This window comes from Onychostoma macrolepis, chromosome 05, assembly GCF_012432095.1.
Source record: "Onychostoma macrolepis isolate SWU-2019 chromosome 05, ASM1243209v1, whole genome shotgun sequence".
Lineage (NCBI taxonomy): Eukaryota > Metazoa > Chordata > Actinopteri > Cypriniformes > Cyprinidae > Onychostoma > Onychostoma macrolepis.
This window is the reverse complement of record NC_081159.1, coordinates 43627514-43654369: the sequence shown is the minus strand read 5'-3', so window position 1 is coordinate 43654369 and position 26856 is coordinate 43627514. Positions and strand designations below refer to the sequence as shown.

At 35.1% G+C, this 26856-nt stretch overlaps 1 protein-coding gene across 5 annotated transcripts in view; it reads right to left on the bottom strand.

Annotated features, from left to right (window-relative positions):
• Positions 1–26856, bottom strand: part of mcc (MCC regulator of WNT signaling pathway) — a 92364-nt gene that overhangs the window by 28660 nt on the left and 36848 nt on the right. For 4 of the 5 annotated variants that reach the window (XR_009271342.1, XM_058775869.1, XM_058775870.1 and 1 more), the window contains 5 exons: positions 23603–23716; positions 16433–16575; positions 13322–13470; positions 9944–10107; positions 6409–6615 (listed from right to left, as the gene is read on the bottom strand). Coding sequence is in view for 4 of the 5 variants with exons in the window: in XM_058775869.1 (XP_058631852.1) it covers positions 6409–6615; positions 9944–10107; positions 13322–13470; positions 16433–16575; positions 23603–23716 (777 nt within the window). In the remaining variant the exon portion in view is untranslated. The remainder of the gene's footprint in view (positions 1–6408; positions 6616–9943; positions 10108–13321; positions 13471–16432; positions 16576–23602; positions 23717–26856) is intronic. The other variant, XM_058775871.1, reaches the window with a different exon arrangement.

Sequence of the window (26856 nt, the reverse complement as noted above, 5' to 3'; positions counted from 1 at the left end):
AATTAATTTAACCCTCATAATGCATTCAAAATCTAAGAATATATAATCTGAGAATTCCTAGTATTAACCCCATTGGATTGAATGGAATTTAATTCATTTCCTTTGACTTAACTCACTATTGCTCAAAAACAGTCCAAATTTATGAAACCTACATATTTAATTCTAACAAAACAACATAACTATTACTCTTAAAGTATAACTTAATTAATTTTAATTTTACTTTCAGATGAAAAAAGCAATTTCAGGCTGCAATGGTTCATCAATAGGCGCATATATTCATGTTTAACAACAAATTTCAGTCCCAAAAGTGTGTAAGATATGGGGAAAAGGCTAAATACTGTATATGTTACAAAAGTTTTCCATCACTAATATAACTTCACAGATAATTTAACAAAAACATTTTGTTGACACCTAATGTACATACCTGGGTCAAAAATGACCCAAGCACAAAACATGGTTATATCTCTTAAAAAAATAATTATAAATTATGTTTATTTCGAGGGTCTTAAAACACTTGCAAAGTTTTGTTCCCTTATTGAAAACTAAGAAATTTTTTATGCATCTTTTCCATGTCAAAACAGGGGAAGGTGAATTTAAGGGGGTAAATTTTGCTGTTTAATAGAAAAGTTCATTTCTGTCACTGGTTTTGGATTACTTTTCAGTTTTTATCCTGGCTTCACTGAATCCTGCAAAGTCTCTTTCTTCCTGGTGTTACAGAAGCGGCCACACTAATGGTGATGGATCTATTTACTGAGCTTAAATAAGGAATGTCGCTGTCCTCGGATCATTTGGAAAAACGCACAGCACAAACTTGTTTGGATCGATTAGTCTGCTGCTTTTAGACGCGGCCTGTAATCGAATCTGGCCGTCTGAAGCCGGTTAGCACACTAATATGATTAGCCCTGAAATGTTTAGAGTGAAAAAGGCCAAAGGCTTTTATAGAAACAGCCGGGTTAGACCTACGACATACAAATGGCCTGAGATTTAACTCTAATGAAATCTGTCCGTGCTCATGGAATTGGTTCAATGCATCGCTTGCTGTTTCTGACGGGATCTGGTTTATTGTGGAGATGCTGAGACCATGGAGACTCTTGACCTCGTTACTGTGTCTTAATGCGTCTCTGACATGAGACACAAATGTGCATATAAAAGCAAATAATATTTATTTGAAAACACTGTCTTTATTTTTTTTTTTTCATTTCATTTTATTTAGGTTAAGTGTCTTGATCAAAAGCATAATAATGATAGTAGGTTTTATTTTATTTTATTTTTTTCATTTTATTTATTTAGGTTAAGTGTGTTGATCAAGATAATTACAGTAGCAGTACATTTAATTTTATTATTTTTTCTTTTTATTTTATTTAGAATATGAGTCTTGATCAAGAAGTAAAAGTAGTTTTAATAATTTTTTTTTCATTTTAATTTTATTTAGGTTAAATGTCTCGATCAAGAGCATAACAGTGATAGTAGATTTTTTTTTTTTTTTTAAATCTAAAGAAAATCTAAAAAATAAAAATAAATATTACAGTTCAGTGTTTGATTTTAAGGATAAAATAAATAAATTTACAATTTATATAACAAACATTTTACAGTAATGAGATTCTGGGGGAAAAAATGTTCTTCATCAACTTGTAAGGATGAAAGAACCTCAGATACTTTGATCTCCTGAGAAACAGACAGTACAAACATGCACGGGCATCTTCGAGACGCCCCACGGAGTGGAGGTGCAGGAAACTTCCATTTGTTTCTTCTTAAATCCCTTCACCCATCCTTCCTTCCGTCTGCTCAAAATGGTCAATAGTAGATTGTAAATGTTCTACATTAATGCAAGTGATATTTACAGTCATGTTTGGTATCATTTGAATTGTCTCAGGGTGACTGGTACAATGGTCTCATTCTTATAAGTAAACTAAAAGGAAATACAGATCCTAAGAGTTTAGAGATATTTTGCACACTGTAGAGGGCGGGTCAGTTCCCAGTGCCTTTCATGCAAATTACCATCTGTCCCAAAAGGTGATGACTCTACTTGATCAATGCAAATTACAATCGTTAGCTCCTGTCTCCATTTCGGGGGATGTTGGTCTTGGTCTGAGGTACTTAAGGAAATGTTGCAAAAGGATCGGGGCCTTCTGTAGCTGGAATGAGCCCGTGATATGAAGTGTGTTCGCACGCTTCATATTATGTATTTTTCTCAAGTCAGGTATGCATCTTACTCTTAGATTCATCTTTGAGATTTTGATGTCTTGTATTGATTTGATATCTTTGAATTGGCTGTATAATTGGCATAATACATATTTACTTGACTGATAATAAATTGTTACATTTGATTTTAATTCTGATTTACTCTGTAATTATTGACTCTAGTAGATTACGTTGTATCCTCGTTACCGCATTTCCTGCGTCAGGTTAGTAACGGACTAAGATTCAGTTGAGATGGAGCATAGGGCACACCAACTGTATCTTTAGAGATCCGGCTAACACTTGGTATTAGTTCAAGTGTACTTCGATTGTAAGGGCTAAAAGGGAATTTCCGTCTAGGTCAACTGAATGTTGTTTGACCAACCTAGATAGAGTGAGCCTAACCTCTGTTTATTGTAATATTATTCTAGCTAAGTGTACATGGGGAAACCATGGCATGACCATATTAAAGCTACTATCAGGGAAAGTAATGTTGGTCGGCTTATATCTGTAGTAGTGGTCGTGACCTCTGACTAGAGATAATGTTGCTTTATTCAAGTGTGTACAAATCTATGGGGGCTAATTAAAGGTACTTTTAGAACGAGCAAGCAGAGGAGCGGCCGTCTAAAGTATTAGCCAATTACCTCCGTCTAATAACCAAGACTGATGAGAATGTGACCGTAAGATCCGCTAATGGCCGAAGCGATATCTTTGAGCGACATGAGCATCCGAATGAACGAGTATAATAATGGTAAAGAGTTAACTAGAATAATCAAATGTCATAATAATAATAATTAGAAATGAACAAATAATCAATTGGCATTTCAATCTAAATTAGAGGTCATAATAAAATGGAGTCAGATTTGAAGTTAACCTAAGTTTAATAACTTTGCGTGCTGAAAAGACCGAACATGCAGGAAACCTTCATCCACGATTGGATACCGTCCTTGGACCAAATTCGTGGACCTCACAAAGTATCAACTGTACACACAATAAATGCAAATTAATTTGTACATTCAACATTTCAGAAATTTCCACCCAGATTCTTAAATTAGGAAACAGAGTGGAAAAGTTTGGTCTTAAATAAAATCCCACTGGATATTTCATCCTGTAAATATGATCATTCTGACATAATGTCAGGATTGATCCATTCCTGTAGCTCAAACAGGTAGAATAATTCTATCGAAAATGCAGTTCAAGTTGCTCTGGATAAAAATGTCTGCCAGAGATGTATTTGAGGAATAAATAATATCTAATTCTGAGGACTATTACATCAGCCGGTGTGTGAAACTGATCTGACTGTGAACACCTGAATGTCATTAACATGAGTCGGGAACAAAAAACAGGAGCATCTGCGGCCCAGAAAGACCAGCAGCTTCTCCCATAAGACTTTAATGACTTTCTCTTCTCACAGGAAGTGACTGAATTAGACCGTCTGACTTCCTGTGATCAGAAAGGCCTGCAACTGAGCACAAAACACTCCAGATACAAGAGACACAAACTATAATATAATATAATATAATAAATTCAGTAATAGTAAGCTTTTTAGGATCATTGCATTTTTTTGTATTATTTTCATGACAATTGAACTCATTTAACCTTTAAAGTCTCATTACTGTATGTGTCCAGATGTTTAGTAAGTTTAGTTATTAATCCCACAAGGGGCAAGTTTTACCGTTTACTGTTACTGAGATTATTTGTAAATTATGATTATGATTAGATTCTCATTACTGTAATGGAGTAATTTAGAGTAAATTAGTGTAATTTAATGTAATTTGTAGTAAATTTTAGTAAAAAGTTTATTATATATATAAAAAAGAATAATTAAATCAGAATAAAATCAGCAAAAAAATACTACTACAATGAATAAATAAATCAATGAATACAAGGTACATTATTCTCAATGATGATTACACAATTATCATGACTGCAATAGAGTAACATAGTACAATTCAATATAATTTATAGTAAATTTTAGTTAAAAAAAATTAAATAGCATAAAAACCATATATGAATATATGCAGGAAAATAAGGCTTTTTAGGATTATTATTATTATTATCATCATCATCATCATCATCATCATAAAAAGTTTAGCATAATATTATAGTAAGCCGTTTTAGAATTCTAATAAAAATTAGCATTAAAATAACAGCAAAACCACTACCACAGTTAATTAATGATACAATGAATACTTCAACAAACTATGTCTGCCACTGGCTGTTTTCCAATTGTCCAATTGTTTTCCAAATATAAAATGAACACTTTCAGATAATGAAGTTGTCAAAACTATGAAATGACAGATCCGGAAGAATTATACTCATATATTTAACCCCAGATTACCTGGAAAATGGACAAAATCAACAGACTATTAATGAGTGGAGAAAGGACATTACAGACCCATTTCAAATCTTCCGTTTATGTATAAAATTTTAGAAAAGGTTGTGTCTGCACAATTGTGCTCCTTCCTGCAAAAAAACGATCTATCACGATATCTATGAAGAATTCAGTCAGGTTTCAGGCCCCTCCATAGCACAGAAACTGCACTTGTTAAAATTACAAATGACTTGCTTCTCGCGTCAGACCAAGGCTGCATCCCATTGCTAGTTTTACTTGATCTTAGTGCTGTGTTCGACACTATAGACCATGACATATGCATAGATCGATTACAAAACTATACGGGTATTCAAGGGCAGGCTTTAAGATAGTTTAGATCCTACCTTTCCAATCCCTTTGTTTATTTAAACGGGGAATCATCTCAATTAAATCCAGTAAAGTATGGCGTGCCACAAGGATCTGTCCTAGGCCCTCTGCTATTTTCAATATACATGTTGCCCCTAGGTAATATTATTAGAAAATATGGGATTAGTTTCTATTGTTACGATGATGATACTCAACTATATATTTCAACAAGACCAGATGAAACTTCTAAATTATCTAAGCTAACAAAGTGTTAAAAATGTAAAAGACTGGATGACCAATAATTTTCTCCTATTAAATTCAGATAAGACTGATATATTACTTATGGGACCAAAAAACAGTACACGAAATCTCTTGGATTACAATTTGCATCTAGACGGATGTACTGTTACTTCCTCTACAGTCAAAAATCTGTGTGTTGTATTAGACAGCAACTTGTAATATTGAAAATCATATTTCCCATGTTACAAAAACAGCATTCTTCCATTTTAGAAACATTGCCAAGTTATGGAACATTCTACCTGTTTCTGATGCAGTAAAGCTAATTCATGCATTCATGACTATCTAGCTGGTTGTCCTGCATCTTCAATAAACAAGCTACAGGTAGTCCAAAATGCAGCTGCTAGAGTCATTACCAGGTCAAGAGAATATGATCATATTACCCCAATTTTACAATCTCTACACTGGCTACCTATTAAGTTCTGTATCAGTTACAAATATTACTACTTACTTTTAAGGCCCTAAATGGTTTAGCTCCTGATTACGTAACTAGTCTTCTATCACGCTACAATCCTTCACGCTCCCTAAGGTCGCAAAACTCTGGACTCTTGGTAGTTCCTAGGATAGCAAAGTCCACTAAAGGAGGTACAGCTTTTTCGCATTTGGCTCCCAAACTCTGGAACAGCCTTCCTGATAACGTTCGGGGTTCAGACACACTCTCTGTTTAAATCTAGATTAAAGACACATCTCTTTAGCCAAGCATTCATATAATGCATCTCATAACCTTGTACTTCAGTTACATGATCAAATGCACATTTTCATTCTTTTGCTTGGGTTGAACACATCATATTTTGCTGAGTTGGAACAGCAGCTACGCTAATTTCTCTGTATTACCTTCTCTGTTTCTGCCGTAACTAGGAACTACACAAGCTTCAGTCTGGATCCAGAACACCTGAGAAGAGACGATGCCAACCCCTCAGAGGACCTCAGATGATGCCAACCCTCAGACAACATACAGAGCTACCAAATTTTGCTATAAGTTTGATCGCAACATAAATCATTGCTGTTAATAGTGTTCACCGTCTGTTTGATTACGTCATTAACTGATTTCTACCGTACATTTCTGCCATATGGACATCAACTTGAGATAGTCACCACTGATAAGCTACTACTAGATATAATGTAGAAACTTTAATTTTCTGTAAAACTGCTTTGCAACAATTTGCATCATGAAAAGCGCTATACAAATAAACTTGAATTGAATTGACTAAACCTAAACAATGAATGCGTGGTTTGAGGGTAGCGTCACTCACGCGTCTGCGCAGGCGATCTCGCTCCTCTCGGATGCCGTTCATGGTGGCTTTGGTGCGGTTGAGATCCTCCTCTTTACTGCACAGCATCGCCGTCAGGCTCTCGTTCTCCTCCCGGAGTCCAGCCAGCTCCTTCTCCCAGCGAACACGCTCCTCACACAGACTGGGGTAGAAATCACGGCCCAGAGCGCCTTCAATCTCCTCCACCGTCTGCAAACACACACAAACAAAGCTAGCTAAAAGAGCTCAGTTTCAGCCTCATATGAGGTTCCCACATTTGTTTCGAATAAATGCTGTTCTTTTGAACTTTCTATTCATCTGTGAATCCTGAAAAATAAAATGCATCACAGTTTCCACAAAAATATTGTGCAGCACAACTGTTTTAAACATTGATAATAATCAGAAATGTTTCTCGAGCAGCAAATCAGCATATTAGAATGATTTCTGAAGGTTCATGTCAAGTCAAGTGAAGTCACCTTTATTTATATAGCACTTTTAACAATACAGATCATGTCAAAGCAACTTTATAATATCAAAATAGGAAAATAGTGTGTCAATAATGTAAGATGACAAGATTAAGCACTCAAATGTGACACTGAAGACTGAAGATTTTATGTAACTTCCAAGAGTAAGTGCATACTTTTAAGGGCAAACTCCTCGTTTAAGTGCTCTGCAGCAAAGAGGAGGAGAACATTTCCACAAGAAACTGCACTCAAAACATTTGCTCTTTAGTCAGCTCATTTATTTATAAAGCTTTAAAAAATGCTAAACAATAATAGGAAAGTTCATAAACTAAAATTAACGCAAGGTGAATAGGGTAAAAAAAGTAATAGATCTCACCATACGTTCCCAGTTGAATAATCACAGTACATCAAGACAAATTTTTTTGCATTAAGGTCCATGTGTATTAAGGACACACTGAGTCCTAAATTTTCGTATGCATTTTTTTTTCCGTATTCGTCATCCTTTCCTATCAAAATGCTTGCTACGGATGCAAAAATGCAGAAAATCGAACCTGGTCCGAATTTTTTAATGATGGACGAACGTTTCGGAGCCAGTGTGTAAACGTGATTGACAAAACGCAAGGTTGTATTTATTTTTTAATGTGCTAAAAATTTCAGACGACATTCGGACTCAGTGTGCAAAGACCCTTTTTCTGACATGCTATGCTTAAACATGCAAATGATGCATCATGTAATAAAATATGCACTAGTTTGCACACATGTTCAGCTCAGAATTTTGAACAATGGATTTTTGTTGCTGTGAGGCGGAAAACACTTTGACATACAATATGTATTGTATTGTAATTAGTATATATAACATATTAGTGTTAAAGGTGATTTTGGATTTCTGTTTTTATCGCTCAGTAAATCAGAAAATACTCTCAACAGACTGAAAACAAAAACTAAAAATATTAAATAAAATATTAAATGTATAACAGGTGAATGATGAACAAACCCCTCTGTAAAATCCTGAAAATTAAAACGGTTTAATGTTATGTTTTGCAACTGAAATCTACAGGTGCAAATAGATAAAGTGTAATAATAAAACATGGCGAATGATGGTATAAACAAACCCCTCAGCAAAATTCTTCCGAATATAGATAAGAATAAAACTTAAACTAAACTAAAGCTAAAAGTTCTGGAGTATGCTGCTGAAGTGGAGAAACAAACTTATTTTTGAGAAAACAGCATTTAAAGATATGTACTGCAATTAACATCTACAAATGCAAATATAATTAAATCAACACTTAAATGTGTATTTTGGATGTTTCCTTTACTGTAGCCTTAAAATTGACCAAAATTGCAAAAATTACCAGTGCATGAAGACGACAAGAAGACAAGATGACAGCAATAACATTAAAATTGTTTTAAAATCATATAACAGTATTAATACATATAGAAAACTAATCTCAATGTAACAATTGTTTCTTCTAGATGGCCATAAGATCAAAATGCAAAGCAAATGAAGACTTTTGCTGAAATCTTCTGTTTCTCAGATACTTCTCCTGAGAAATAATGCAGTTTTGCCAGCAGACACAGCTTCACGGCCCTCAGCGGGAGACTGTATGGCCTCTGATGGTCTGACCGCACCAGTGAACCAGATTACGCAGCAGAGCCGTGACATGAAGCGCCACACACTAATGCGGGATCAGTCCAGGAACTACAGACTCTTCTAACATCACTCACATCCAGCCTGCACTGAATTATTGAGAGCATGAGCACGGGGGACAAGTGTGTGTAAATATGAAATGTGGAGTCATTCAGCTCCAGACTTTTTACTATCAACATGAAATATTGTGAAGTCGAGTCTACTTTGCAGCTCATTTAGGCCAAGAACCGGGAAGAGACAGGAAGAGACCGACTGATTGACAGGTAACGAGACCAATCACTGTTCGCTCTGTTTTTGTGCACCATTTAGGGGTGAGTCAATGTAAAATACACTATCATTCAAAATTAATACTTTCATTAATCAAGGATGCATTAAATTGATCAAAAGTGACAGTAAAGACATTTATAATGTGACAAAATATTTATATTTCAAATAAATGCTGTTATTTTGAACTGTCTATTCACCTGTGAATCCTGAAATTAAAATGTATCACGGTTTACACAAAAATATTGTGCAGCACGAGTGTTTTCAACACTGATAATAATCAGAAATGTTTGTAGAGCAGCAGATCAGCATATTAGAATGATTTCTGAAGATCATGTGACACTGAAGACTGGAGTAATGATGCTGAAAATACAGCTGCGCATCACAGGAATAAATTACAGTTTAACAGATACTCACATAGAAAACAGCTGTTTAAAATTGCAATAATATTTCACATTTTATTTTGTATTTTCGATCAAATAAATGCAGCTTTGGTGAGCAGAAGAGACTTCTTTCAGAAACATAAAAAAAAAAAAAAACAGAAGAAATTAGAGGAATATTTTAAGACATTTTGTGATCTGAATTCACAGATTATTTCACACATGAATAACTTTCATGCATCGCTCTTCACCAAAGAACTAGTCACTACATTAGACTTTCAAATCACAAGGTATCTTTCTTTCTTGTTTTTAGGAAAACAAGCAGTTAGTAAATGAATAGTGTGAAAGTCTAAAAGGGGCAAGTTTTATTTTTAATTTTTTTTATTTTTAAAGAATAGAATCAGAATAGTACAACAGCGTTTTAGTGCCATGTTAAAAAATTACGAGACTAAAGTCACAATACCTCGCGAACAAAGTCGAAACCACGAGAATAAAGTCAAAATATTTCGAAAACAAAGATGAATGAACATCATAGCATATTTTATTTCAACCGTGGAAAGACATCAATACACAATATTTTTCAAGTTTAAGTCCACGAAGTTAATCAACCCTCCTGTCTGATTTGTTTGTCGGGCATGATGGTGGATTGGGCGTTATGATTGGTCAGATCGCCTGTCAGTCAAGCTCTTAGTTGCCAAAGCCAGCCCGTCAGACTGCAGTTTGTGATACTGTGCACGTTCTAGTGTCTGTGGGCTCCTGTACTGCATCTGTGAGGTGTTTACCTTGATGGCCAGATCGCAGTGTTCGCTGGCGGTGGTCAGCTGCTCGATGTGTCTGTCCACCTCCGCCACGGACAGACTGCATGTGCTCTTCTTGCGCCCGCAGAGGACGCTCTCCAGACCCGTCAAAACCCGCTGCAGCTCTGAGTTCAGGTCACTGCAGTTATCTGGAAAAACACACATCTCAGTCAACTTTCACTTTTTTTTTTTTTGCCTGTAAAACAATCACTGGCTCTGCACCCCTTTATCTAAATTCAGTACTCAGACTTATGTGCCTCTAGAAGCTTGCGTTCTGCAAGTGAACGTCTCTTTATTGTTCATCCCAAAGAGGCACAAAATCACTTTCACAGACTTTTACATTAACTGTTCCCTCCTGGTGCATGACCTGCCCGACTCAATCCCAGCAGCTGAGTCCTTAACCATCTTCAAGAATCTCTTCCATCTTTATTTGACCCTCTAACACTAGCACTCTCTATTATAATTCTATTCTTTAAAAAAAAAAAAAAAAAAACTTGTCCCTTTTAGACTCTATTCATTTACAAACTGCTTGTTTTCTTAAAAAAAAAAAAAAAAAAAACCTTGCTATGTGTACTGTGTTAAGCTAACTGAGACTTGTTATAGCACTTGCGTATCATTGCTCTTTTGTTGCTTTTGATTGCTTCTATTGTCCTCATTTGTAAGTCGCTTTGGAGAAAAGCATCTGCTAAATGACTGAATGTAAATGTAAACTTGCAGTCCATTATTGGGAATTTCTCCAGCATGAAACTGCACTCGCATCCTATTTTAGCGGAGACATTTATTTACAAAGCACAAACAATTCTAAGAATAATAGGAGAGCTAATAAAGTCAAATTAAAGAACACAATATGAAAACATTAAATAAACAGCTTAAAAATATGTTTTAAATATCACATAAAAGTATAGAAAACAAAAAACACACACATACAATTACTGTAATGTCTCTCCTACACAGCAATGAGATCAAAGTAGGGAGCAAACAGAGACTTCTCCTGAAATCTCCAGATCCTCAGATGTTTCTCCTGAGAAAATAACCCCAGTAATTCTTCTAAAGTTTCAGACGAGATCTCAACGATGTCTCAAATTGCCCTTAGATTTGCCAAGATACAAAAGTCTGAAATTAAAGAAATTACTTCAATAACTTGCATTAACCATACCTGAGAACTCCATGAAGTCTCCCGTCTAACCTGTAATAATATTATCATCCAAACCTGCTCATCCAGCGTCCAGCAGGCAAATGAAATGGAAAAACCGGAGTAAATCAGAGCTCATATGAATCAATACGATCGCTGACATGAGCAGATTATTGATCCAGAGCTGTATTAATATTCACAACTGCAGGCAATGTGCCGTCATACATTAACCGTGAAACATAAAAGCGCTCGTGGGAAACACACTGGGTGAGCTTCACATTGAGCCTCCTCCAGGATCATTTCAACTAGAGATTCATCACTTTAATGACACGCTTCTGAAGTTTAATTTTGTACGAAGTAAATGAAATAGTCTGCACTCATGGAAACGGCTTTGTTAAAAATAAAACCAATAATATTAATTAAAAGATGTGTGTGTGTGTGTGTGTACACACACACACATACAGTCAAACCAAAAATTATTCAGACACTTTGACCTGAGCATGTTTTGCTTAAGTGTTTTTTTCTTTAATTGCGAATTAATCATATTTTATTACCATTTTCTAAACTACAGCAATTAAACTGTGATAATGTGACAAATGTTGAAGGTGTCTGAATACATTTTGTTTTGACTATATATATATATATATTCGCTAAAACTCTAATAGTTTATCAATGATACTAAAAGTCTGAATATAAAATTGTAATTTCAAGTTAATTTCTCTAAATCGCAAGTGGAAAACAACTCCATTATTTCCACTTTTGTAATGCAAAGCTGTTTTAATCACGGCAATAAAGCCTGTAGAATCCGAATCTGTCATTTCCTTTCACAGACGGGAGTGATGCATGCTGGGAATGCTCCTACAATACACTCATAATGAAACACGCCATTAGACTGAAGGGACAATGACAGCATCCCGACTGCTGAGGACTTTAAAAGCTTTTGTGTGGAGCGTATCGGCTCGATCAAGTGGAAAAACAAAAGCAAGCAGAGTGAAGACGACGATTACGCTCAGCAAAACCAGTCTGTCTGTCTTTCATCTGCCGTTATAAACCAAGAGCGAAGCACTATGGGAAACACGAACTGTACACACGCACAGAGAAGGCTTCTCTCTCTCAGCAAAAGCCTTTATTTGCTCTCTAATGAACTTCACTGCTGTCTGGAAGAAACACTGGAGATCTCACTGGTGTCTGTGTGTGAAAACACAAACGAGGCCAATATTTCCCATGAGTCTGCAGTGATACAGAGACGTGACCTCCAGAACCATGCAAACTCATTCAAAGTCACAACATTTCATTTCACACAACACAAGAATCTCACAACATTTCACCCTCAAATTAATAGACAAATAATACAAATAACGAATAATAACAGTGAAGCCTGTTTTTAGGAACACAGTGACAGTCCTTCCCTGACAAATACATGTTCTCATTATAGAAACGCAAACAAAGTCAAGAGTTTTTGTTGTTGATTCTCAACAGTAATTCTTATTAATCTAATATGTTTTTAGTTTGTATCACAGAAATATATATGTAATATTTGATTGTAATCAGCATACAATAATAGCAAATAAATAAATAAAATACTACCATGATGCAACATGTTTTACACTTTTTGCATGACAGTAATGAACATTTTGCAGTTCAAATGTGCTTAATTTTTCAAAAACTGTAATGTTTCCAAAAACAGGCATGATGTTGAATAGTTTTATTTATTGAATGGTTATTATGACATTATTTTAATTAAATAATTATTTTACATTTAAATTTATTATCATTATGTAATTATTGTAATGACACATACATACATACATACATACATATATACACACACACACATATACATATATATATATATATATATTTATTTACATTTGCATTATTATAACATTATTTGTAAGAGTTTTTTTATATTTACATTTATTATTTTACATTTGCATTATAACAATTAAGCACATTTATATTGCATAATGTTCATTACTGTAATGTAAATATCTTCTTTACATTACAGCAATGAACATTTTGCAGTTCAAATGTGCTTAACTGTCATGATGAAGTAATGTAATAATAAAACCTTTTTTTTCCAAAAAAGGCATCACATTCTGCGGTTATATTCCGTTCCTCATAAATAATGTTTTTCATATTTCCGGCAGGTTTCGTGTCTGTCAGTCTGCATTTCTGAGACTGGATTTGGAAATACAATAATCGCTCAGGTTTTGTACAGCTGCTCTTACCCATGTCTGCAGTGACCAGCGTGGACTGGTTCTCAGGCAGTGAGATGGACGCCTGGTCGGGGTCCTGATCGACGCTCCGGTCGTCCTCGTTAACCTCCTGCTGGCTGTGACTGAGATCGGAGCGAAGCTCGGAAAACTCATCCTCCTCCCTGAGAAACACACACACGTTATGATGAACGAGAAGAAGCATCGCAGAAAGTGAGATGTTCTGTTGATCCTGTGTTTCTGAGCCCATCAAAAACACTCTGCTTCAGTGTGAGCACCAATCTATGGAAGCGTGATTCCTCCAAAGATTACAAAAAAATAATAATGTTTTTTCTCTTTTCCCAGACTTGAAATGTTCAGATGCTCACTCTCTGGTTCACTCAAATCCTTTTATGACTTGGGATCCCTTTATGGACTTCATTAAACCTTGTGCACCTGTAACTGGCAACGTGTAATGTTTGTCATCCGTCAGAAGGGATTTCTTTGGTTATTTACTTATATATTGGTTAATTATATCTATTTTATTTTATTTGTAATTGTTTATTTATTTATTTAATTTACTGTTTTTCTGTCCATCTCTCGCAATTCTGACTTTTTTCTCAGATTCTCAGTTTTCATCTCACAATTCTGTTTTTGTTTTGTTTTTTGGTTCCACCTTGAAATAAAAAAAAAACAAAAGGTAATTGTGATTTTTTTATATCACAATTCAGACTTTTTCCCCATGCACTTGTGAGTTTATCTCTCAGAATTTGGTCTTTTTCTTTTCAAAACTGCATGTTTTATTTAGAAACTAATTTCCCCCTTAATACTGCATACAGCAGCTATTTTATCAAACTGCAGAGTTATGATTCAGGGATGAATATGAAAGTCATTCAGCATATTCTAATTTCCCTAACGAGGATACAAACACCCGACCTGCTGCATACATATGAGGCGATTCTCATTAAACACTGGAGTGGTTCTCATTCACATGCAGCTGGACACACGGTCACCAGTTCACTGCGTCTCCCATCACAAGAATTCATGAGCTGGAGAACGAATCGAGCTATTGTCATGCAGTTCATTTAGTAAGATGAACGCGATATCTTCAGAATAAACGATGAAAGGAGACACTCATCTCCTGCTGGGTTTCCAGGCCAAATGACAAGATGAGACGCGCTTGGGTAACATTTACCCGGACGGAGCATTAAAGCAGCTGATATCTGTCATCGAGCAGAGTTACGAAGCTATAAATCACAGTAAGAGGCTTTAGAGGGAAGGGTTAGTGCTCAGTGAACACAGAAGCTCCGCTCCAAACCCTCGTCAGCTGCCTACACAGACAACACTTCATCCAGCACTTATCCAAAGCCACTTACAAAAGAGAAGCAAAGCAATTTGTCACAGAGCCAACCACATCTGTAATACAATCCAGCTGGAAAATTATATTTTGCATGAAGCCACTAAATTTTACATTTACCATTTTATGTTTGCATCATTATGGCATTATTTTACATTTAATTTTATTATTTTAGATTTGAATTTTTATGATATTATTTTCATGACATTACTACTTTACATTTATATTTTCATTACTGACATTATTTGTAAGAATAATTTTATATTCACATGTTTTACATTTACATGACTATTTTAATGACTATTATTTTACATTTGCATTACTATGACACTATTTTCAATACATAGTCATTAAAACAATGACAATAATATAAATGTAAAATAACAATTGTTTTACATTTAATATTTTGCATTATGCCTTTATTTCCAAGCCATTATTATTTTACATTTATATTTACTTTATTATTATATATTTGCATTATTGTCATTATTTTCATCTATATGTATTATTTTTCATTAGAATTATGATGACATTACTTTCAAGACATTATTATTTTGCATTTATATTTATTATTTCATATATTTATTATTATGACAATTTCCATTACGTTATTATTTTACATTTACCTTTATTGTCATTTTTTTCTTTCCTAATTCTCATTAATGTAATAAAACACTGTCAACTGTAAACAGTTCATAAATCAGGGCAGTATTTCTTGTAATGCCTTTAATTAGACCTGTTTTTAATTAAAAAAACAAGCTGTATTACTGTTGAGAATCTATTGAGGATCATTATTAAAAATAATGAGATTACAATCAAACTCAGACGCATTACAGTTATCACAATTATGTGTATAAATGAGCTTAAATGCCACTAAAAAACATAATAGTCCTAAAAATGGGCTTAATTATTATTATTATTCAAACTCTAATTGTGTACTTCTTTATATTTGAGCTGAAGTTTTCTGCCTATGGGAAGCAGCTCAGGAAGTTTAGGAGCAGAACTAGAGATGATCTGCGTGTCTCCGGTCAGATGCTGAAGGGTAAAACTCTCCCAGGAGTCTCAGCAGACGAGACCACCGCCGGCGCTGAAGACCAGACCGACCTCAGACAGCTGCGCTCGCGCACACACACACACACACACACACTCTTACTGTACGTGTGCATGCTTATGTTCCTGCACTGTAAGCTGCTTTGAATAAAGCATCTGCTAAATACATGAATGTAAATGTGTGGTCCAAACACAACTGTTCTCTGAGTGTGTTTGTGTGTATTTTTATGAATGTGTGTGTGTGTGTGCTGGCGATCTCTGTGAGGAACAAATGTTTGGCTGTGTCAACTAGAAAAGAAATATGTGTTTACATTTTCCCAGCCGACTAAAATGAGCACTAATGATGAAAAACTAATGACTGGACGAGCAGGACTGAATATTGTGCTTTGTTTTAATAATCAGTATTTATTACAGACAGAAATTCTGCTCAAGTCAATTCATTGGGTAAAATGTTACCCAAAATATTAGTCATCATTGATCTATTAAGAGATTAAAATATTTAGTTAAAATAGTTAGTTAATTTAATTTAATTATAAAATATTTTAATTAGTAGTAATATTAAATATTTAGTTTAGTAAAATTAAAATATTAGTTATTATTGAACTATTAAAAGATTAAAATGTTGGTCGGTTGGCAGTAAATATCATATTGGCCACCTCTAAGTAGTTTATACAGGCAGCTTCTAGAAAGTCACATATAATGTGTGTGTGTGTGTGTGTGTGTGTGTGTGTGTGTGAGACCTGATGGTGGCTCCCTGCAGCAGGTCTATCTTCTTGTTGAGTTCGGCGATGATGCTGTGCAGCTCTGTGATTCGCTCCTCGTAGCGCAGCGTCGTCCTCTCCTGAACCTCCTCGTTCTCCCGCAGCAGATGAGACTGCTCACACTGCACACACACACACACACACACACACACAGCGGGACGGGGATTAATAATGCAGAGTTACACTGGAGAAAACGGCAAGGTGAGACAAACAAACAACACATGCTGTGAACACACACACACACACACACACACACACACACACACACACACACACACACACACACACACGCAAACACACAGGGTGAGAGATGCAACTCTCCATGAGACATGCAGAACACCTGCAGAAACACACACACACACAGTATGAGTGAGAAAAATCATCACATACAGAGCTAATATTGTTTTAGAGAACTCCTCTCACAGACTTCCATTGTTTTTCTGTCAGGTTAATTATATATTATTATAGTTTTTGTTAACACTTTAAATTATACATAATTACAATTTTATTTACTTTAATTTTTATACTTAAAATTTTAAAGTTGTATTAAATTTAGCGATTTTGTTGTTTTTGTGTCATTTTTATTAGTTATATATATATATATATATATATATATGCGCATGTATGTATAATTGACAAAGTGATAATTATGAGATAAAAGGTTGAAATAAGTCAGAAATATGATTTTATAAGTCGAAAGTGACATAAGTCAATTATATAAGACTTAAAAAATTATGTTATAGTATATTCTGCCTTCATCTAATTTCAATTTAGTGTCTCACTTTCGACTTTTAAAGTCATAATTTTGACTTTTTATCTCATAATTACCACTTTTTGTGAATTTCAATTTTTTATTTTATGTTGTAATTATGACTTATGTCACAATTTTGACTTTTAAAGTCAAAATTATGATTACCAAAGCATGATTTATTTTGTTTTCTTAGGTGGCAGAAATATGCTTTGATACAGAACCGTCTTTAATGAATGAAGGAGCACCTGTGTTCCTGTGAGTGACCTGAAACAGACTGCTGGTTTGTCGTCTATTAGCTACTAACAGCAAAACCATCAGTAAAAACAGCGCTCAACTCAATACTATTGAACTGACACAGAATTAAACTGCTCATCAACACTAAACACACGTTTAAAGTGAGTCCATCAAATGGATTGATCCAGAATAAATGAATCTGAGTGGCTCCGAACGCCCGGATCTAACGTCAGGGGGGAATTAGATCCCATCTTCTGGCCGAGCGAGCGTTACGCGCCCTTCCTGCAGTGATCTGAGAGGAATGGCATGTTCTCCTGGCTGGAGATACAGAGTCTGTGTGAAAACAAAACACACTCAATCACTCAGTCCAAACCAGGACAGACAATAACCCGCTAAACACACTCCACCTCCAACCACAGCAATAATTACCACACAATCAGCCTATTCATGAAGTACAGACGCAACAGGAACACACACACACACGCTCACACAAACACACACACACACACGAACACAAAAAAATGAGAAAATTATAATACATATTTTTTCTTAAATTATTTAAAATAGCAAAAACTATAATAAAAACTCTCTCTTCCTCTCTCATTATTCTTTTTTTTAGTTAATCAAAATAGAAAAAACTAGTAAAAATTATATAAGTTTTTATATAAGTAATTTATTAACTTTTATATGTAATATATGATATTATATTGTAGTATATAATATTTTTTTTTCTTATATAGTTCTTATCGAATTAAAACAGGATGTTTTATTTATGTGCGGTGTATTTTTATGTTTATTAGAGTATCATATCATTAGGTTAGAAACATACACATATAATCTAATAAAACGCCACTGCAGTGAAGAATGAGTTGAGTCTCTTGTGTTGTACATGACGTGTCTACATCGAGTCTTTCACGTCAGTCATTCATGAGCTTCGATTTCAGTGAAGACACTGCGTATGCAGGCGTTACACGGCAAGGCAGCTTTTAGATCAGATCTAGACAAAAGGCCAAGAACAGAGATGCCAAACATTACTGAAGATCTCAAAGCGACCATCAGCATGTGTTTTCACTTTTCGCTTGGGTTTTTTCATGAAGCGGATGCGTCACGAATATTCAGTGCACCGTTGATTCGCTGCTCTAATTTCTGGACGCCGGCTGATGTTTATGGCTGTGTTTCAACAGTAATTCACACTGGCAACAATACTCGCTTTGTTTCAGGAGAGGGACGTGTGGGACTGCTTGATGAAAAGTGTTGCTTTATGGGAAAACATACTGAAGGAAAGACAAAGAGAACGGACCCTCTTAACAGCACTCTCTGAAATAGGCTGCAGGTCAAAGGTCAAGAATCCTCCAGGTCGAGGTCAAAGGTCAAGACTGAGGCATGTGCCTGAGGCCGTCTTGCCCCTTCACGGCATCTTTCAGGATTGTCCATTTCACATTTTTCAGTCTCAGCCATTCCTTCATGAACACAGTAAATATGCCTACGCCCTTCTATTTTTCTAGATTGACCGATACGGGCATCTTAATGGTTAAAGCTGATTACTAGAGAACAGAGCAAATGATGGTCAATATAATGTTGATACTGTATATACATAATAAAATTGTAATAAATATTAAACCAAAATTATCATTGGCAAACAATGAATGAATGAACTAGACGTCAACTGAGAGTCGATTAAACCGATAATGATAACTAGGTTGGCACTGGCCAAGAACCGATTAATCACCTGATCATTTTTAGAATGGATCCTGAATGAAAACAAACATAAGCCTTCTCAGCTGCCCCAGCACCGGAAAAACTACCAGCATGAATTTCTGACGATTTTGTCAATCGGTTATCGGTACCGATTAATCGGCTAAACCGATCAACTGGTCGACCACTAGAATGAACGCTTAGCACCCAACTTCCAGAAAATAAGTCACACACGGTTAAAATTGTATTGTTGGGAGAAAAAAAAGAAAAAACATACAGAAATTGGTAACACTTTATTTTAAGGTGTCATAATACAGAGTAATTACCTAATTAAGTACTTAGTAGTAGCCGTTGTACTTACATGAAACAAAATGCACTTACCATGTAACTAAGTTATGGAACAGCCTGTACTTACAGTTTGTAATTATGCAGATGTAATGGGCAGCTACTGTTACACATATGTAACAGACCGAGTCAATATCTACTATTAAATCCTCCTAGAGTCGAACCTAGGTCCTATTTATACTCTGAGTATTATCCACTGAATACTTACTCTGCTGTCCCCGTGTTACAATAATACAATATAATATATTTAAATATGTATACAAACAAATTTACTTTTGTTTTTTTTAAATTCTTATATATAAATAATAACGACTAATTGATGATTATTAGTCAAACTGAAGGCATGTGGTATCACTTGAGCTTAACTTCTACTAAACCTGGAATAATCTTTTAAAAACGACAAACAGTATGATATACACGAAACGCATTCCACGTACACAATATTCAACTGAAAACAGAAATTATAAATGCATTGTAATTGGCAAACATGCTCATAAATGAATGAACGTTAAATTTGCTAGTCATATTACTTCATAACTTCTGACATTCATCAACACACAAAACAGCTCGTTCACAAACACGGTCTAAAAACCCTTTCCACTCCCTGCTAACACAACAACAACAACACAAAATGAATATAGATTAAAAAAAAAAGAAAAAAAAAGAAAATACACACCCTCTTTCCTAAACCCCGCCCCCAAAGTACAAATCAGATGCCAGCAAACTGAGCATCACAAATGATTGACAGGCAGAGGGTGTTTCCGATTGGCTGCTTTCCTGCCAATGTTTCTGTTTCAGAGCCTCAGGCTTCCACAGAGACGGCCGTAGTGTCAGACAGCAGTGACAGCATCTGTAACACGGACTACACTCCAATCTTTTAATTACCGCCACTCAACGAGGTCTGAAGAATCGTGTGTCCAGTTCAACAGTCATGTGATGCTGATGGCGACAGATGGAGCCTGTCTCACCGCCGGGGATGATGGGAGACGGGAGGATCACGAGTGTCCAGATGTGCTTTTCATGCATGTACACCAGACAAATTAGCTGTCAGATTGAGAATCACATCTATGTGTCACAATAAACGCCTGCACAATCTATTACAACCAATATGAAATATTTAGTTTCATTGAGATACTATTAAATCATCATTATGATACCATTATATTTACTAATATTATGAATTAGTTTGTTTTAATTTTAGTTAAAAGTTTTAGTAATTGTTGTTTATTTTTGTTATTTATATTAATTTCTGTTATTTTTAAATATCTATATAATTTTTTAAATTTCAGTTTTAGTTATGTTAGCACATCACGTTTAATGTAAACAAATGCAACATTTTTACATTATATTTAAGTTGATGCTTATTTTATTTCAAGTAATTTTCTTTTTGTTTTAGTTTTTAGTTAACTACTATAACCATCAACAAGCAGTTGAACATGAAAAAAAAAAAATTAAATTAATTTTCATTAAAAAAATAACTATATGGACATTAAAAAAGACAGAAATCACACAACAAAAATCAAGTAAACTTTTACTAAAATTAAGAAAATGGAAAATAAAAACAAAATAAAATAAAAACAAATTCAAAATATTAATAAAAACTAATCTATATATTTTTTTAATAGAGAGACCCAAGCCATAGATCTAACCACCTACAACATGCTACCAACCACGTAGCAACCACCTATAACACCCTAGCAACTACACAGAAAACAACTCCAAACACATTAGCAACATTCAAGAATCACTACAGTGAGTTCTGCAGTCAAACACCACTCACATTTTTTTTAGAAAATAAAACTCTGACTTCTTTATAACAGCATTCAAAAATCAAACGTGAATGCATCAGAATATTTTTTCAACAGACGTGCCTTCGAGTAAAAACTCAACTCTGTAGATAAAGAGCATGAAAGAGCTGCTAGACACAATTAATGATTAATATCAGCTGTTGTAGAAGTGTTAATTGGGGTCTCAACATTAGCGCCTGATTAATAAGCAATCAAACCCACACAGAATGACACTAATGACGGGAAACTGAGAGACGCTCAAGCGATGGAAAACATGACATTTACACGCTAAAGAGGAGCAATGACACACATTCATAGATTTTTTTTTAAATCTGAATACTTTACAATATTTTCAAGCCAACTTTAGATTATACTGAAAATATTAGGCGAGGAAAAAAAAAAAAAGGATTTATCAACTGATTGCATGGTGAAAAATGAGTTTTACATACCAGAATCAGGCCAGTTACAGCAAAGTAAAAATATAAACAGAAAACTGTATTTTATAGAAATATTTCATTTGTTCCTTAAAATAAAATAAATGTTAACTGAAATAAAACAAACTCGTTTAAGAAATATTTCAGCTAGCTGCCAAAGCAACATTTCCCATTTTTATTTCCATGGTTTAACTTAAAACAAATATATAATTTAAAATTAATAAAAAACTAATAATAATTATATATATATATATATATATATATATAGTAATTCAGATAGTAGTTAACATTATCCAGATTTGCATATGTCCAAATTAATACGTCCATAATTTCACAACTTATTTGCATATTAATGATTATCTGATGTCAATTAATGGTCACTTGATCAAATATTTAATCTTTTTATGTTTTATTATGATTGTTGCTATTTTAAAATGATTTTTTTTTTTTTTTTTTTGGCATTTTGTCTTTTATTGTGATAGGACATGACAGGAAGCGAAGTGGGAGAGAGAGAGAGAGAGATGGGGCGGTTCTAGACCACAGTAAATGGGGGGGGGGGGCAGACAGGGACCACTTGTGCTTTTAGGGGGCACAATTTTAAAATTCATCTTAAAGTATTTTTCATTCAGTCATTTTTGACAGTGTCACATATCACTGCAATCTCTGCAATCTATAACAATTTCAACTAAATTAAATATTTCATCGTGTTACATTTATTTAACAACAATTTTGTATTGTAGTGTCAGGGGCATCATGCACTCATTATTTTTGAGGGGGCACGAGTGGGGGCTTTCATGCTTGTCACGTGACACACAGCAGCCACAATCCCACAGTATAACTGATATAGGCTTATGTCCCTATTGAAAAAAAAACCCCAATAAAACCATCACAGAAAATGTTAATGGTTTACACTACAATACCATTACAAACATTACAAACCATCAACATTTAACCATTAAAAAATGTTTTTCTGTAGTGTGTTTTGGGACATATTCCATTAGGATTTATTGGTTTTAACAAGCCACCAATAGAAGCAGAGACCCGCAGGCTCTTCATTTTGCACCTTTATAGATTGTTATTTGGTCTATAATGGGTGATGGGCAAAGTAGCCTAATACTGTAATCTATTAACTACGCATAAAAGCCCGTCTTTTTACTTAAGTACAAGATTTGTATTTAATGTGAATTTAATAAAAACATTGTAAGTTACTAATTAGCCTATAACACTTTCAGTGTACAAAAAGAGAGCAAAGAAGGTTTACATCAAAGAACATTTTCACTTCAGTCCAGCGAGTTCAAGCACTCTCAGAAACCTCTAAAGCTGTTCACACTGTGAAATTAATATCTTACATTCGTACATCTTCACTTTGTTGTTTCTGATGAGAGAATTAGTCCGAGAATTCAATCAGTCGAACAGCGTGTTTTCAGCATCTGAACGCCTCTGATTGGTCCTTGCATTCTTAAGCTCAACAGAATCGTATGTGATTGGTTATAATGCGCAGTGGTTTATAATCGCGTGTGTCTCTGGCTCTGTGCCAGCCAGCGAACGCAGATTTGAATTTAGCAGCTGGTGATGTTTTTCTTTTGATATACAAATAGTTTACAGGACAAACTGCGCATTTCACCCAAAATTGTTTGCTGTAATATGATTCCAAATTTAGGGGGGTCAAGCTTGTTTTTCCTTTATAATCACATGCAGTGATGGATAGTTCACAGTAAGACCAGGAACAGCTTCAAGAAAGGAAGAGGGGCTGCTTGTGTTTTCTGGATGGATGCTGGTTTTCAGTGAGATGGAGAGTGGATGCACTGCAGCGATGGCATGCAGGTTTGTTGTGTGCAAACATGTCATGTGCCAGGATCTGACAGCGGTGTGTGTGTGTGTGTGAGAGAGTGTGTGTAGTGACCTGTGCTTTGGCCAGTCTCTTCTCCAGCATGTCTCTCTCTCTCTCGGTCTGCAGCAGCCGCTGGTTGAGCTCCACCACGTCGCCCTTCAGAGACGCCAGCGCAGCCAGATGCAGCTGCACACACACACACACACACACACACACATTACAGCACGCAGACATAAAATCACAACCTGCACAGCCTGTTTTTCTCTGGTGAGCTTGGACTTTATATAAACATCTACTGTTCAGAAGTCTGGAATAATTATGATTTTTAATGTTTTTGATGGAAGTCTCAAGGTTGCATTTATTTGATCAGAAATACAGCAAAATTGTGAAATATTATTTCAAATTAAAATAGCTCTTTTCTATGTGAATATATTTTACAAAAGTAATTTATTTCTGTGATGCGCAGCTGTATTTTCAGCATCATTACTCCAGTCTTCAGTGTCACATGATCTTCAGAAATCATAATAATATGCTGATTTGCTGCTCAACAAACATTTCTGATTATTATCAATGTTGAAAACAGTTGTGCTGCACAATATTTTTGTGGAAACCGTGATGCATTTTATTTTTCAGGATTCACAGATGAATGGAAAGTTCAAAAGAACAGCATTTATTTGAAATGGAAAACTTTTGTAACATTATAAATGTCTTTACTGTCACTTTATATAAAAAAATCTATTTAATGCTTCCTTACTGAATAAAAGTATTCATTTCTTTTTTTTAAATCTTACCGACCCATGTGAGTGATCATCATCATCATCTAAACAGATCTGACAAAACTATAATTTCTTTACATGTAAAATATTTTTTGCAGTGGAAACACACACACACGTTCGTTTTTGTGAAAAGTGGGGACATCCCATAGGCGTAATGGTTTTTATACTGTACTTACTGTATGTGCTATTGTCCTACACCAACCCTACACCTAAACCTACCCCTTACAGGAGACTGTGCATTTCAACTTTCCCCAAAAAAACCTCACTCTGTATGATTTATAAGCGTTTTGAAAAGTGGGGACATGGGTCAATGTCCTGAGATGTCACCTTCACCTTGTAATACCTGCCATACCCACGTCATTATACACATCTATGTCCTGACTTTTCACAAAAACGCACACACACACACACACACAGTGTACTCTGTAGCTATCTTTGTGAGGACATTGATTGACACAATGCAATCTCTAGCTCCTTACCATAACCCTTCCCATCAGAACTAAGTGCCTTGCTCAAACCCTTACCCTAAACCTACCCTTTACCCAATTATAACCTGACCCCTAAAACCAAGTCTTCACCCTCAAACAGGCCTTTAAAGGGGTCCCAGAAAGTGAGGACCGGCCAACATGTCCTCACTTTACAAGATTGTCCTCACTTCAGTGGTCTAAAACTCAAACCGGCTCTCACAAAGATAGCTGTACAAGTGCGCGCGTACACACACACACACACACTTGTTTCGCTATCCTTGTGGGGACATTCATAGGCGTAATGGTTTTTATACAGTACTTACTGTATGTGCTATTGCCCTACACCAACCCTACACCTAAACCTACCCCTTACAGGAGACTTTCTGCATTTTTAGATTTTCAAAAAACTTAATTCTGTGTGATTTATAAGCTTGTTTGCCCGTGAGGACCTCAATTTAGGTCCCCACCGTGACACGAGTCCCCATGAGTCTGTGTGTATTCAGGTTTAAGTCCCCACCTGAATAGAAAAACAAGTACACACACACGCACCGCACACACACAGCTGGCTGGTTGTCTACTGGCATCAGCAGCTAAACATGAAATCAACCTCCATTTGAATTCTACAGTGGATCTGTGATGTCTACTCAAATCTATTTCACACCTCAGCAGAGAGAAAGAAAGAAAATCCTGAGAGTTTATGAGAACCAGCCAAACACACACACACACACACACACACACACACACACACACAAAACCTCTTTGAGAAACACTCTTTCACACACCATCAGCATCTGGCATGAAAACACTGCATTCAGTGTGTGTGTGTGTGTGTGTGTGTGTGTGTTGCACTGAAAGTGTTTATTTAGGACTGTATATTTTCCCCCACATACAATAAAATTAAGTCACTACCAACAATTTCGCAAGACTGTTCAACTCATATTCTAATTATTCATTTCATTTATGACAACGAAGTACACGAGGAATGACATTTACTAGTGTTGTTTTTACAGCAAAAATATGAAATTTAATAAATTGTAGAAAGATAATAAATAGTACTAAACTGCCAATGAGATCCACTACACCAATAAACAAAAGGTGTTAACGCTTCTGTTAGTTCCACACAGACGCAGCCTCGTCAAGGAGTAAAGAACTATTTTTTTTTATTGTATTTTTTTTGGAACAATTTAATTTAATTTAATTAGTTTTATGTGTATTAGCTATCATTAACTTGATCATGCATTTCATCCAAGATGGCAGATGAGTAAATTGTTTATTATAAATATACAAATATACAATATATAATACATAATACATACAATATAAAATATATATTTTTATATGAAAATTATATTTTATATGCAAATTCTTTTAAAAATCGTATTATATTAGAAATAATTCTAATATGCTGATTTGCTGCAGAAGAAACATTTATGAGTATTATCTTTGTTGAAAACAGTTGCCCAGTATTTTCATGATAATGTAGACATTTAAGTACATTTAGTACTCAATCCACACTTTTATACCAAAGCAGCCAGAAAACGAGTATAAATCAGAAACACACAGTCACATGCTGAGATCTGAGAGACGAGGACAAACGCGTTATAAAATACAGCACTGTCTGCAAACGTTAGGAGTACACAGACAGAGCGTTGTGTGAATGAAGACGGATGAGTTACGCAGAGGAAGCGACTGCAGCAACAGTAATTCAGCCAATTAGAAATCCCATTCCAACGAGCGTGACCTCTGACCTCTATCATGACGGCTGATGGACGAGACGAGTATGAACATCAGACAGCGACAGCAGTCAATGAACATCAGCTGGAGTCTTTACAGAATCCATACTGTACGCCACCAAAATAATACATCTGACTAATTTCTGTTTACTTTCATCTTGATTAAAGTCGTTTATTGCCATATGCACTATGTATGAAGCAAAATGAAAAAAGTGCTGTCAAACGATTAATCGCATCCAAAATAAAAGTTTTTGTTTACATAATATATGTTTATATAATCAAAACAACCCAACTGCAGTTTGATTGATATTACTTGGAATGTGCAATAAAAGAAACGTGATTTCTGAAAA